Genomic DNA, 14,685 nt, shown 5'->3' with positions numbered 1-14,685 from the left:
CCGATATAAAATCATGTCCTTGTTAATCTCATCAGATGCATTTTTTTTTAGTTTAATTACAAAAATATGGAAATGTATAAGGGATTTAGACTTTCGTTATAGAGAACATCGAAACTAATTTACAGCTCATCCTTTACAGGAGTTTCATTAGCAACGACTTTTTCGACGATTGGTTCAACTTCTTCAGGTTTCATTGCGGAGTTGAAGTCAATGTTTCCTTGACCTGCCTTCACCGGTGCGTTGGTATCAGCTTTGGAAGATGGGAAGTTTGAGCAGTCGTAATCCCAGCTCTTCAACCATTTACTTTGCTCACACTTTTCCACAGTCCAGTCAGAACCGTTTGTAATAGGAAATCTTGCAAAGTATGAATAGAGGGATGCGCTGAACATTAAACCAAAGAGAACATACACCAATACTTTCTTGTTTTTGAGGGAAACATATAACAATTGGAAACAATGACCAAGGGCTAAAATGGCAAAGTATAGGGCTGGGAAGTAATGATGTAAAAACAATTGTCTGTCCATTAAGAAAAATGGTGCCAAATGCAGGCCCCAACCTAAAAGGAAGGAGAAAACATTGTAGGTGAAGTTGAAGGTCGTGTCTGATACCTTGATTTCATAACCCAACTGATATTGGAAAATTAAAACAAGTAAGTAGGTAGCAAATCCAAGGAATAAGAATGATGCTGGCCACCATACAACAGGGTTGCCTAAAAGATAAATATGGTGTGGCGCTGCAGACCAGTAAGAAATACCTCTGTTTAAGAGTAACCAATCCAGTGGTCTAGATTCGTAATAATGTGTAGCAGTTAAACCGTTATTAACGTGCCACATTTTCTTATGCAATTCAATAAACTTTTGGAAAAAAGACAGAGGTCTATATCCAACCTTTTCTGCATCTGGTGGTAGATAAATATTAACGTTGTCTTCAATGTACCAGTAACTCAAAGGTTTGATGCCTTGAGTGGCACAGGTGACTTCCTGTTGTTCAAACCCCCACTTAGGAAGTTTGGTTTCATGGGACCAAAGGTAACAACCTGTCATCGCATGTCTCAATCTGAAAACGGTATCGATAGCTCTCAATCTCTTTTGAGCTTCACCTGGAACAGATAAATCTTTTACGATTTCAACAATAAAATCATCGTTTGGATCACCTTCGAAGCCTTCGAAACCATAACATGACGCTTCGTTCTGCCATTCAATCTCAGAAACTGCAGGTCTGATGTCATGCGAGTGTAATCTTCTATTGGTAACGATATGATTAAGTCTAATCTTAGTACCATCGGTAATTGGAATAAACTCAAATGGCTCAGAGGTTTCATTATACAATTCAATAGCCCACTTGTTATTTTCATCCAAATGTGGATAAAGAGTAACTTGTTGTTGGTTTGAGCCACCTTCGTATAAATGGTCATGAGAGTGCAAATAACCACCATGAGTATTCAAGTGCTTCAAGGTAATGATTGAGCTCACACCAACGTCTGCTGTGGTCACTCTTGGAACCGTCGTATCTTTGAAATCAGTTCTGAATGCAGAGCTCATGAAGGCAGCACCTTCACCTTCCTTGTCCAACACAATGAAATGAATATAAAAACTAATGAGGTAAATTATAGTTGGAATACCAACTAAAATTATTCCTCTTGCCAAGGTGTTTTTCACGATACTTTTCACAGGAACAGTCAAATCACCAATAACAAACCACAGGCGTAAAACGTTGGCCAAACCTAACCAAGCAAAGGTAAATAAACCAACCCACTTGGATGATAAAGCAAAACCAAGGAAAGAACCGCAAATGGCTAGGTATTTAAACCAATTGAAGGACAAAGGCTTTTCAAGTTCAGATCTCGTGTAAAAGTAAGCTGTACCAGCAATAAAGAAAATAAGAGGGGAATCCAATAAAATGTATCTAGAGATAGTAACCAGTCCATTTTCGATAATCAACAATGCGGCAGTAAAGAATGAGACAAGTGAATTACAACCAGTAGCTCTTAAGGTAAAGTACATAAACAGAACAGTACCAACACCCATGAAAGCACTGAGTTGTCTCATCAAAACGTAGGGAACATTAGGTGGGAAAACATCACCGATTTTCTCAAAGGAAAAGTCACCCTTGAACCCACCTAGGGCACCGACAGCAGCAAATAATAGTTTTGCCAAAGGTGGATGCACATCCATAAAGAAATCTCCCTTGATGTACTTCTTAGCAAATCCACCAAAATGAACTTCGTCGAAAACAACACTATTTGGATTATTCAAATTAGAAACTCTGATAAGCAAAGCAAACGCTACTAATATTGCTACTAAAACTCTTTCTTTGGTTGAGCTGACAATTCTGTTCATAGCGACTGTCTCAGATAGCTCTGATTTCGGGAATCTTCTCAATTCACCTGTCTCTAAAATAAGTTCAGTTGTTTGAGGTTCGACTTCTCCTACAGACTGGAGCTTTGTGCCCTTTCCTGATTTTTTAGGCGCCATTTTGTTTGGAAAGAATGGACTGACTGGATGTGAAACACTAGTCGAAAAGCTTTGTTGGCTGAAGGAGAGAGAAAAAAAAGAACAAACAAGAAATTGAATGATTTTCACCTTTTAATATTATATGCAATGAAAACAATCTACACATAACTCTCAATTGCAAACTTCCCCAGTAGTGGAGGCGCGTTACGTTCTGGACACGTAATCCTTCGCAGAACGTAATGAGAGGATAAAATTTTTAAGCTGCAAGTCACGTGCGTTCATGTTTTTTTTTTTCCTTTCGTATTTCTTGTTTCTCTTTTTAAAATTTCAACTTTTCAAAAACTAGAGACTTTAATTCCCTTTCTCAGGTAGATTTCATCTATTTTTCTATTTATACAATGTACACATAGGTATGTATATAAACTTCCAGGCTATTTCCTGTGTTTCTTTAACACATCGACCTTTTTCTTACCGCCACTGCGTCTCTTACCTTGTGCACGTTTTTTGTTTTTGGTGAAGGGAACAAATCCCATCTTCCGAACATCCTGTCTGGCACCAGGTGGCAACAAATAGTCAGGAACCCTCTTCAAATTCGCATCAGCCCTCACTTTAGACAACGCCTTATCATGCCTCAACGTCTGTAAATCCTGTGGATTTTCCTCAAAGTGCCTTTTCAACTTTTCACTGGTCATCAACTCCATCTTGATTTCCTTTAACCTTGCCTCACGTACGGCTGTCTGGGTGACGGCTCTAAAAGAATCTTCCATTCTATACCTGAAGTTGTCTAGTTGACTCTTATCAAACTGGTAAGGAGTGATTTCATATCCCAACTTCTTTTGTGTTCTTTCAATCCTGGCCATAACCCGTTCGTCTCTTTTGGCGCTTGGTAATGATGAAGCTTTATGTGTTCCCCATTGGTCCTTTAAAACTACGAAGGATAGAGCCATGCCGCTCTTACCACCTCTTGCTGTTCTGCCAACTCTGTGAATATACGCTTTCGACGAGGTTGGTAAATCAAAATTCAAAACACATGCTACGTTCTTGAAATCAACGCCCCTGGTGACACCATAGTCCTTTGCTTCCTTAGCTTTCTTCTTACCCTCATTTCCGTCATTCTCTTCGTCCTCATCATACTCGTTTGATTCATCAGTCGCAATAAGCAAATTGTAAACATTCTTGTTAAATTCTTCAAGAATATGTAATCTAGAGTTGACAGGTAATTCTGAGTTAAGAATGCAAGACCTAATACCAAAGTTTTGTAAGAACAGTTTTAGCTTATAACCCCTGTCCAAGTTATTAACGAAAACTAGCAATTTTCCTTTAATTAACTGTAGCTTCAAAATAACATAGATGAGTAAAAATTTATCAAATTCATTTGTCTTCACATAGTACTGGAGTAGTCTTTTATTTTGGTTATCTAGATCCTGTAGCTTTAGAATAGCTGGTTTGTTACAGAACTTATCCTTTAGTCCATTGATGTCGTCATTTAGCGTTGCACTCATCATGAAAACTTGCATATGTTGTTTCAAATTTAAAAAGTTGCTCAATTTTTCTAAATCCTCATCATATCCGTAAGATAACATCAAATCAACTTCATCGATGACGAGGTACATGAGGTCCATTAAATTCACTTTGGCATTTTCTTCTAAAACAGAAAGAATTCTGGATGGCGTAGAGACCAATATATTTGGCTTTTCATTTAAGACTGACGCCAGCAATAGGTTATTATCAATGTCGTTCAGGTTAACAGTCTTGATGGACTTTCCACAGTAAACAGTTAAATCCTTCAAAAACGCTGTAACTTGCTTTGATAATTCCTTTGTTGGCACTAAAATTACACTTTGGATTTCACGCTGGCTGGTAGTGGTATTCCCTTCCATATCAACTAAAATACTCTGGACAATAGGTATACAATATGCTGCTGTCTTACCTGATCCAGTAGAAGCTTTTGCTATAATATCCTTCTTTTCCTGTAGAGACAGTTTGATGGATTGAGATTGAATTAATGTTGGATGCTCAAAACCAAGCTTATTTATCGCTTGAATTAACCTTGGATCTAAACCAAAGCTCTCAAATGTGACAGAGTCATCGACATAATCTTTTGAGACTGCAACGTTGGACATTGTGAGATGTATCTTCTTGATGTCTGTGAAAAACTTGCTAATTAAGAGATTTGCTTCATGATGGGAGAAAAAAAAAATTCAAGACAAAAAAAAATTTCTAAAGCTTGAGGCGCCGTAGTTGAGATGGTCTTTTCTATGAGAGAAATTTCAGCTTCTCGCTTTAAAGCAATATATATTTCCCTTGATCAAGAGAAGCACCCAAAAAGCTAAAACGGATTAAAAGTGAAATTAAATTTATATTATGTCGTGCTAAATATTTAAAAAGAGGAGAAAGATTTATAATGATGTACAGTGGAGAGAAAACTAGTAAGCAATGCTAATCAATCTTTTTCTGAGTCTTCCTTTAATGTAACGATTCTGTTCAGAACCAAATTGTTGTCAGTGGAATCGGAATCAAGGCAGAAATAGCCTACTCTTAATGCTTGGAATCTGACAGTCTCATTTCCTGCTTCTTCCTTGATATTGAACTGTTCATCTGTAAATGGCATGTTCAATGGTGACTTGGCCTTCACCTCGAGAATAGCAGGTTCAATCATTGCACCCTTGACGACTTCTTCGGAATTCTTGTTTATGTCAGCAAGGAATCCGTCTGGATGAGCAGATGGATTTTCTGAGTTGAACAACTGGTTGTAGATACGCACTTCAGATATATTAACTGGGGAGTTATATTTGGCAGATTCAGGAATCCATTGAATGTATGCCTTTGGCTTCTTATGTGTTGATGGATCATTCAAATATTCAGCGTGGATTAAAATTGGCTTACCTTCAGCGTCACGTTCAACAGACTTTACCTTAATGTTGAATGGGACACGCATCAAACCAACAGATTGCTCAGGTGCCAATCTGAAATAACCCTTGGTTGGCTCGTCTCTGTAATCAGAGTGGTCAATGTAAACGGTCTTGGTGAATGGGATCTTTCTAGAACCAAATGCGTCATTGCCTGGTTTGTACGGCATATCGACTAATTCCTCATAATCATCTGGTAGATTATCAAAGACAACCTTTAATGGGTTCTCAACCATCATCAATCTTGGAGTAGTGTGGTCTAAGAATTGTCTAACTGCACTATCAAATCTAGTCACTTGAATATTTGTAGTAGAAGTAGTAACACCTAAGGTATTGATGAAGCTCAAGATCGCACCTGGTGGGACACCTCTTCTTCTTAGGGATTCCAAGGTGTATAACCTTGGATCATTCCAACCTCTAACATACTTTTCGTTGACTAATTTGGCAATCTTTCTCTTAGACATTATGGTACCGGTAATGTTCAACCTACCATATTCTCTTTGTGCGGGTCTATAAACATGCAAGACATCACATAACCATTCATAACTTTCTCTACTTAAATAGAACTCAGTGGTACATAGAGAGTGTGTGATGTTTTCAAAACTATCAACCAAACAGTGAGTGAAATCATAAGTTGGGTAGATTTTCCATTTATCACCTGTTCTTGCATGATGTGCATTCAAAACTCTGTAGGCGACCAAGTCCCACATTTGAGGTGATGGAGAATTAATATCTTGCTTCATTCTAAGTGTGGCCTCACCTGGCTTATAAAAGCCATCTCTCATTTTTCTGAATTCAGTCAGGTTCTCCTCAACGCTTCTATCTCTCCAAGGAGATGGGAACCTTTCACCACCAGGAGTGCCATCTGGCTTCACACCTCTCTGTGCTTTGACCTCCTCTGCGGTGGAATGATCAACGTATGCATAACCTGACTTGATTAATTTTTCAGCTAGCTCGTACAACTGATCAAAGTAATCAGATGAATAAGTAATCTTCCATGGTTCAAAACCTAACCATTTGACACATCTGAGAATAGAGTCAAAGTAAACTTGTTCCTCGGCTTCTGGATTGGTGTCATCATATCTCAGATAGCATTTGCCATCATGGTATTTGGCATAACCAAAGTTGACCATAATTGCCTTTGAGTGTCCGATATGTAAAAATCCATTTGGCTCGGGCGGGAATCTGGTGTATACTTTACCTTTGATAAACTCACGATGTGCTTGAATGGTATCATCCCACTTCTGCGGCTCTTCTCCAGGTTTGTGTAAGTCACCCAAGAAACCTTCGGTAAACATATTTCTTGCTTTCTCAACAACGTTCTTCTTCTTGTCATCCACTCTCGAATCTTTTACAGGCTTCTTCTTCTTTTCCTTTTTAACAACGTCTCTTTCGTCCTTTGGCCCAATCATTGCTAAAATCTGCGCATCAATAATCGGTTTGAATAATGCTGGTGATGCCCACTTTAATTGAGGTAGCTGTCTAACATTGGCAAGTAGCGCAGGAACCATTTTGTATCTATTGTTCTCAATTTCATCCTTGATAGTGTTCAAATAGTCAGTTATAATCTTTTTAACTTCATCCTCAGTTACCTGAATTCCAACACCAGAAGCTTTCTCAAACTCTTCATTGTTGAAGTTATTAGGATGTGATTCAACATACTTCAAAGCTTCGCTGACTTGTAAGTTGGAGGTTAGTTTCTTAGAATGAATTCCCTTGGATACATGGTCAATACCTTCAACTTCTTTACCTTTTAAGAGTGTTGCTAAATGGTGCAATAGTGCCGTCTCTGATTTGTCTAGAGGTGCAGAATCCAACGCATCTGAAGCTTGAATAACTAGTGCTAGCGATGTGGAAACCTTGTTGTTCTTGATTATTTCCTTGATTTTCTTGTCTTCAAACCCCACTTGGGAGAAGAGCTGACAAAGTTGTTCCTCTGACATTGAAGACATAGTTACAATGAAGATATGCTTTGTTGAGCAACAAAATTGCAATACTTTGATGGGAAGACCAAACACTTACTTCTAAAATTTTCCATCTATTAAGTTGATGTCCATTTGGCGAGCATTGGCGAGCTGATTTTATTTTTTTTCCCTGACTGTTTAGGGTGAGAACAAATCTTGAACTTTTTTTTTTTACTATTCTTGGTATCTCTATTAACTGAGGAGACAGAAAGATAGGAAAACAAGAGTTCATTGCTATGCAACCTGGTATTAGGAGATGAAAATGGTATACAATTATATATAATTAACACAAAGAAGAGAAAACCAAAGGAAAATACAATAGAAGTGAAGAGGAATGAAAAGGAAGGAAGAAACAGAAAGACAGAAACTCAGAAATTTCCAAGAGGATATTGTAACTTAGGAAAGAAATGCCTGTATATAAGCAATAGGAAAACTGTATTCCGTGATAACAGCTGCCTAAAACAAATAAGTGTAGAGTAAATGAACAAAACATTTTCCTAGAAAAGAATTCTTAGATGCAATTTCTAGATATTAAATGGCTAGGGTTTGAAGAAGGTAAGAATGCAGACGAAAAAGTAATAAACTCAAAAGCAGGAAGCTTCAGATTTCTGATAACTCAGATTTGAAATTGAAGAAGGATTATGCTGATCTTGATAATTTGGTGTAAAGAAACAGAACTTCTTAATGATACTATCATAATCGTTCGATTCAAAGCCATTCTGAGGAACTGAAGCTGATTGCGGAACTGCTTTAGATGAATACTGAGTATTAGAAAATCTCCTATTTGAAGATAATGAGTAATTGGAGTCATCAATCTTATTTTCGTGTAAAGCAGAAGTTGACTTGTTGGACAGATGATTGTATGTAAACGTGTAATTGGACTTAAATTCTGGTAATGAAGACTCTGATTTGATTTTTTTAAGGCCATAAGAGTTGGAAGTTCTTAAGGATGCAATGTCTGTTTTTGGTTTATAGTTATCAAAAGAATCTGAAAATTCATACCTAAAATTTTTATTGTCCTTTAGCTTGATACTCGAGTCATCAATTTCTAGCCGTTTTGAGTCATCAACATTGTTGTTTCTGCAAGATTTATTCATCTTTGAAAGCTTTGCCAAACTTTTATTGTTATAGTTCTTCAATAAGACAACCTTGTAGTTCCTACCATCGTTATTATCCCAAAATTCCATATTGTTGACTGTATATTGAATACAAAACTCTAGATTGATTTCATCTGAAACAATATTCAAATTGTCCAGTTTGATAATAAAGGAAAATTTGTCATAAGTATTAGAATTTGAATCTGAGTACTTGAAAATATGATTGGAAGATATATAGTTAGCATTCTCAATTTCAATAAACGATTTCCAATAGTCATGAGTTAATCTAACCACAATCTTTTTATCAAATGCTATATTATTAACATAGACAAAACCAATTAAAGAATTACCGCTTGAGTTCAATTTGACACTTTCGAGAATAACATTTCTATTTGAAGCCAATCTAGCAAAATTCAAAGAAAATGGATTATGAGGACAATCGTTTGACTTGATAATCCACTTTTGATTTGTCGTATCGTTCAGCATATCATCATAATTATCATTCAAGTCGAAGTTTGATTTATAATCATCTAAAATTGAATGATTGCTATATTGAGAATCACATTCTAAATCAGCATCATTATCAATTCCATCATTATCCGATGATGATGATGATGATGATGATGAACTAGAATCAAAATTCCAATAAGTTCTAGGAGTACTAGATGATCTACAATTGGATACTGCTGTTGGTTTTTCGGATTTTTTGAAAAACTTGACATTTTCTAAAGTTGTAGCAAATCGTACGCTTTTAGTATTTGGCATTGAATTTGATCTTGTTAAACTATTCAACTTCAATGAGGATTTAACAAGTTCTCCTGATTTCTTTCTCAGCAAGGGGATTTTCGGAGTTAAATCTTGCAATTCATTAATAGAACCAAAGGAATTTGAAACTTCATTAGACCCAACAGTTAAAGTGTTGTACCTCTTTAAGGGTGAATGTGGTATAATCAAATGAGTTTCGTCATTGCAAGGTTGTAAAATAACAGTGTTGTTGTCGTCTTCATTCAAATCAGCCATAGTACGATGCGACAATGATCCAACTTCGGTATTAATTGAGCAATTTGAAGATTTTGAAGAGTTGTCGATATTGGAGGAAAAGGCCGATATTGAATTTGATGATGAATCGGTGATTGAGGATGTTTGAAATCCATTAGTTCTTGGTTCTTCTTCTCTTGTAACTTTGTTGAGTTTATCCGGTGAAGAGCCTCCCTGTTGGAAATCGTTTGCGTCGCCTAAATAAGCCAAATTAGAACTAGTCAATGGAGTTGTATTGAAAGATCTTGGACCGAGGTAAGGCATTAGATAATAGAAGAATTAAAAAATTCTGGATCGTACTTGTTGTTTCCACTGTTGTTCTTGTTGTTATAATGGTATTGAAATGGAAATGCAGATACAAATGCAGCTACAAACGGATATTGTATTTGACCAAGTTGTTTCTGAATTCTGCTGCACCAAACGGGTTGTTTTTATGTTTGTTTGTTTGTTTGTTTGTTTTTTTTTTTTATCTATTGCCTTCTTTCTTTCCTTGTTGAATGTTAAACTGCTTCTTCAGTTGGTCTCTGTTTGTCTTGACTGGGCCAAATAAACAACAACAAGTTGCGTAACGAATCCGGGTATATGGTACGGTGGGAGTGTGGATGGGTATAAACACCAGATGCAAGAGATGGAATACAAGCAGGACAGCGTTACAGTATTAAAGGGTCAAATATAATTGTGGCAACTAAACACAAGCCAGTAAAAAGAAGAAGAGGAGGAGTAAGGGGTATTTGACCTCCCATACCATTGTGGAAATCCAGAGGAACTGTGCCTCCTTTATAAAAAAATTCTCGGATTGTAAGGAAATGGGGAACAATCTCCTCAGTAGTTTTTTTTTTTTTTTTTTTTCTTCGCTCATGCAGGTTGTTTTTTTTTCTCCACGTCTATATGGTTTGAACCCAACAATGTAATTTTCTCATTTGTTTGCATGGCTGCAATGCACGCGTTTATTGTGGGTTCAATGTATCTAATTGTACTTGAAAGGGTAAATTTTATTATTAAATGCCATTTTATGATATGATATTATAGTATATGACATGATATAAAATAAAGCTAGATTGTACTATACGATGAACCGGTTAACTTTATCTGGAGGTTTCGGCATCCAAATCCTTGTTGATATGCTAGTAATTCTTCTCTAATTCTTGTATCGCTAATAACCAATACACAAAGCAGTTGCAATCAAAGGTATTTTTTTACCACAATCAACAGCAATGAGAACAACTATTACCATGTATGTACAGAAACGCCACTTTTTTACACAAGAGTGGGAGTGGGAGAGGAGAAGCGGGAGCAGATCTTCATACACTCAAGATAATCTCGTGATAATAATTTAGGTCTAATTAGGCGGAGAAAATGGCGCTTAAACTTATGCGGGGCATATAAGAAATTGCGCCTGCGCCTGTCCCAAAGAGGCAATTTTCCATCCTCGGATCCCTTCGGGTGCCAGCGCGTTCCGAGAATTCCATTTCAATTCCGAAACCCCGCGTGCTCCGAAATCAGCATGGTGTTTCCCCTCCGCCCCCCTTCCTTCCTTCATTGTATGCTCTTATCTCGCGTTTATTAAAAGTAACCTAATTTAGTACATTTTGGAACTAGCGTATGGTCATGGAACTTGATACGCACAGACAAGAGTGGAGAGTAGAGTGTTGGGCCGTGTGGACAAATTGGAAGATTTTGCGACGGCAATTGTGGAATTACCAAAGAAATCGGGATCTAAACAATCAATAGACAATCTTCAAGTAGACGGCGTTAGCCAGATGAGAAAAAAAGAAAAAAAAAAGAAAAAGAAACTATACCAGAGATAGTTAAGAACCAGACAGATGGGCGACGGTTCTATCTGATTATGGACATACGTTTTCCGTCATGGTATGGAATGTGAAAGAAGGGAGAATCGAGGGAGGGACGCCAAAAACAACCAATCAAAAAAAAAAAATCATGCAATAATAATATCGTCTACAAAATAAGCAAATGGAGTTGAGGGAAACTTGCATGCCCGTAATTTGCTGTTGATGCCCATGCGCGCCCTCCCCGCAAAAATAAAATTCTGCAAGTTCCAAATGAGGAAAAAAAAAAGCGAGCAAGAAAAATGGAAAATGGAAAATGGAAAATGGAAAATGGAAAATGGAAAATGGAAAATGAAAAATGGAAAATGGAAAATGGAAAATGGAAAATGAAAAATGGAAAATAGCAAATAGCAAATGGAAAATATGTGAAGTTCCACCAAACGCATTTCCCACTTTTATGTTTATTTTTTCTTCCCCCTTTCTCCAGTTGAAACTCTACTCTCTGCAATTTTTGAGGTTCTACATTGTACCTGATCGACCTGAAGATTCTTTTAAAGTATAACTCATCTGTAAATGGTCTCTTATTGACCAAGAAACAAAGATTACGTCCCACTGATATCGTACGATTTGTAGGTGCATCTGTTTATTGGTAGTACATTATCAACTAGATGCATAAGTGGGTCATACTTGCTTTGACTGGAAACCAGAATAGAATACGAGGTGGAGGGGGGGGGTCCATTTCCAGCCAAAGTGGGGGTGAAATTGATGGGGATTGTATCCACTACATTTCTTCACTTTTTTTTTTAAACCTCCCCCCCTCGCTCTTTCCTTTAGTGGTACCAGTTTATAGCAGCGACATAAAGATTTTGCAAAAAAAACAAATGCTCCGAGACCGGGAATTGAACCCGGGTCTCCCGCGTGACAAGCGGAAATTCTAGCCACTAAACTATCTCGGACTTGTTGTGTTTTGAAAGTGTTGCTGGTGGTGCGTACTTTAGAATCTGATTATTGCTTATTTATATCTTATATATTTTTATACGTTAATTCTCTGAGAACATATATGGAATGTCCTCTGTTTAAATAGTAATTCTTTAATTTAAAAATAGCATTTTGAGGGATTTAATTATCTTCTAGAACTTCTGTTTAACCTTCTATAATCTTCTTCAACCTTCTATATGATTACCCGATGAGGAAATAGAGAGATAGTCCTTTGTCTGATCTCTTACATGTTTTGTAAAGGACTAGGTGTAAGGAGTCGAAATTATCTCCGAATTTGGGATGTTTCGACGGTTGAATCTTTTTGAGAATAATCACTAATCTTATCAATAGCTATAATATTGTACGCAGGAGTAATAATTGTGATACACGTATTAGTAAGTATGCAATAGGTGTATAATCGCACGAGTAGACAATGGGCGTGGTGGAAGTTAGTCGTAGCTGTAGATTTCTCTAATACATTCCTCGAATACGTAATCCTCGTTAACCTCTATATTTCAAAATTAAACCTCAACAGAGGAATGGTATTGTTCCCTCGTTTGCAATTTCTATTTGGGAGAAATATAAGGAACACTTCTTTTCGGTTTTCGTAATTCTCCCATGCCATTAAACATTTTACATTTTCGGGTAGGTGACACGCCAAATATGAATCTAATATACTCTTATACTGTAGAAATTTGAACGTATACTGGAACGTCCTTTTGGGGAAACCTTTTCTTTGGTACCTTTTGAGTGCACTATTTTGCTGTACTTCATCTATTGGTCCTGAGTTAGAGTTTACACCTTGCAGTGATTTTTTTACAAAAATGTTATTGCTTCCATTGGAGAGTTTTTGTAAATACTTTTTATGAAAAAAAAAAGAAAATTAGCATGTCTGATGTGAACGAAGATCTATAAGTAGCACTAGCAGTTAGCACTCTATGCAGCTTTGATTAGCACAACCATTTGTATTCATGCATGGTATAAAGTGCAAGGTTTTATCTTGATAGCTTTGTTGTATATCAGTCATTTCCAACAAGGAAAATCAGTACTGCCCAACTATTTAGATAGAAAGCTTACATAACCACAATTATTAGTTTTAGTATATATACACAACAGTTCAGCAGGGCGACTAAAACACATATAGTACATTTTTCTTAGAATGTTAAAGTCATACCGTGGGTTGCAGATCATTATAGTTTTGACACCAAGGAATTAATATAGCCGATTTCTATACTGACTTTATTTGAGTTTTTTTGCTTTGACGGGATCAACCTCACTAAAGTCCACGTACTTTTGACCTGTTGAAGGCAATACATCTTGTTATGAACACATAAGTTTGAGCCACGGATATTTGTCAACGTCTGATACTGTAGTTTAACTCTTAATTCATATCAGTAGTTATTAGCTTAACTTATTTCCAACCACAGAATAATCTATGATCAACAATAAGCTAGGGCTACTGATTCAGTAAGTACAACCAACTTACTCTTGCTGTGATCCTCCACCTATTTTATTGTTTCTAGAAATTGAAAAAGAGATGAAACCTGTGATATTTGCTAGCTGGATTCATACTAGTATACATCTATTTAGATTTTTGTTTCTAGTATAAAAAAAGTAAAAGAAGTTGCTTTATAGCAGATGCAAGCACCATTAGAGAGAAGCTCGCTTTTACTTTGCTCCATATTGTCATATCGCTCTATTTTCGTCGGTGAAACACAAATAAGCACATGCAGGAGTCGATGTTGACTTTGCAATTATACAATGTCAAACTTTAAGTTGATATGTTCCCGCATTTCTTTATAATCAAAAGGACTGTTTCTCCTAAAAATCAAATGGCCGATATGAAATAGTACAGAAAATACCGATTTTAAGGCCGCTTTAGCTTATTTGCTTAGTCACACTCTCAATATGGTTGTGTAAGTCTTATTTTATTGAGTTTCCTATGCTCTTTTTTTTGCTGCTTTGTTTATGCCCTGCAATACCAATACCGCTTTGGACGGTCATAACAGCAATCAATTGAAACCAAAAGCCGTTGCATCTGTTAATGATTTCAAAAGAACTAGTGACAAATCTATACTAACGCTGATTAGAAAACTTTTTTCCACAATAACTTCACAAAGGTTGTTGCATGTTAGAAGTCTATAATAGTAACTTCAACTCAATTTGAAACTCTAACTTTATGATAATGGATATAGGGAAAGTAGTTAGTGAGGTGGATACAATTTTCGCCTCTCTTTTCAGGCCAATTGTTTACTTTATTAGCACATGCTACCAGAACTCAAAGTTTACTTTGCTACACAAGTTATAAGATAGAGCTTTAAGAAAGAGACAGATCAACAGCGTTACAGATTCCATGCAGTGCCGCGACAGCAGAAGTGTTGCAGTGGCGGCTTTATTTTGCGAAAAATGCACCACACCCGGAGAAAAAGAGGCCGATAGTCACCGCGTTTTCTGTGGAG

General features: G+C 36.7%; 4 protein-coding genes and 1 non-coding gene across 5 annotated transcripts; all 5 read right to left on the bottom strand.

The window, feature by feature from the left end:
• Positions 1-119: 119 nt before the first annotated feature.
• On the bottom strand, positions 120-2,474 carry C5L36_0E01790 (uncharacterized protein; the record flags this gene model as incomplete). The annotated part of the gene is made up of 1 exon (XM_029467732.1): positions 120-2,474. The coding sequence occupies one exon, from the start codon at positions 2,472-2,474 to the stop codon at positions 120-122; it is 2,355 nt and encodes a 784-aa protein (XP_029323592.1).
• Positions 2,475-2,884: 410 nt separating this feature from the next.
• C5L36_0E01780 (uncharacterized protein) lies at positions 2,885-4,576 on the bottom strand (the record flags this gene model as incomplete). The annotated part of the gene is made up of 1 exon (XM_029467731.1): positions 2,885-4,576. One exon carries the CDS (start codon positions 4,574-4,576, stop codon positions 2,885-2,887), a length of 1,692 nt encoding a protein of 563 aa, XP_029323591.1.
• A 320-nt stretch (positions 4,577-4,896) lies between these two features.
• C5L36_0E01770 (uncharacterized protein) lies at positions 4,897-7,314 on the bottom strand (the record flags this gene model as incomplete). The annotated part of the gene is made up of 1 exon (XM_029467730.1): positions 4,897-7,314. One exon carries the CDS (start codon positions 7,312-7,314, stop codon positions 4,897-4,899), a length of 2,418 nt encoding a protein of 805 aa, XP_029323590.1.
• A 596-nt stretch (positions 7,315-7,910) lies between these two features.
• On the bottom strand, positions 7,911-9,725 carry C5L36_0E01760 (uncharacterized protein; the record flags this gene model as incomplete). The annotated part of the gene is made up of 1 exon (XM_029467729.1): positions 7,911-9,725. One exon carries the CDS (start codon positions 9,723-9,725, stop codon positions 7,911-7,913), a length of 1,815 nt encoding a protein of 604 aa, XP_029323589.1.
• A 2,407-nt stretch (positions 9,726-12,132) lies between these two features.
• On the bottom strand, positions 12,133-12,204 carry C5L36_0Etrna7D. Its single transcript has one exon. It is a non-coding gene; the product is annotated as a tRNA-Asp (tRNA).
• Between the last annotated feature and the right edge of the window lie 2,481 nt (positions 12,205-14,685).

The sequence above is a fragment of the Pichia kudriavzevii genome, chromosome 5 (assembly GCF_003054445.1).
Source record: "Pichia kudriavzevii chromosome 5, complete sequence".
NCBI classification, from domain to species: Eukaryota; Fungi; Ascomycota; class Pichiomycetes; order Pichiales; family Pichiaceae; genus Pichia; species Pichia kudriavzevii.
Note: the sequence above shows the minus strand (reverse complement) of the source record. Positions and strands in the feature narration are given on the sequence as shown.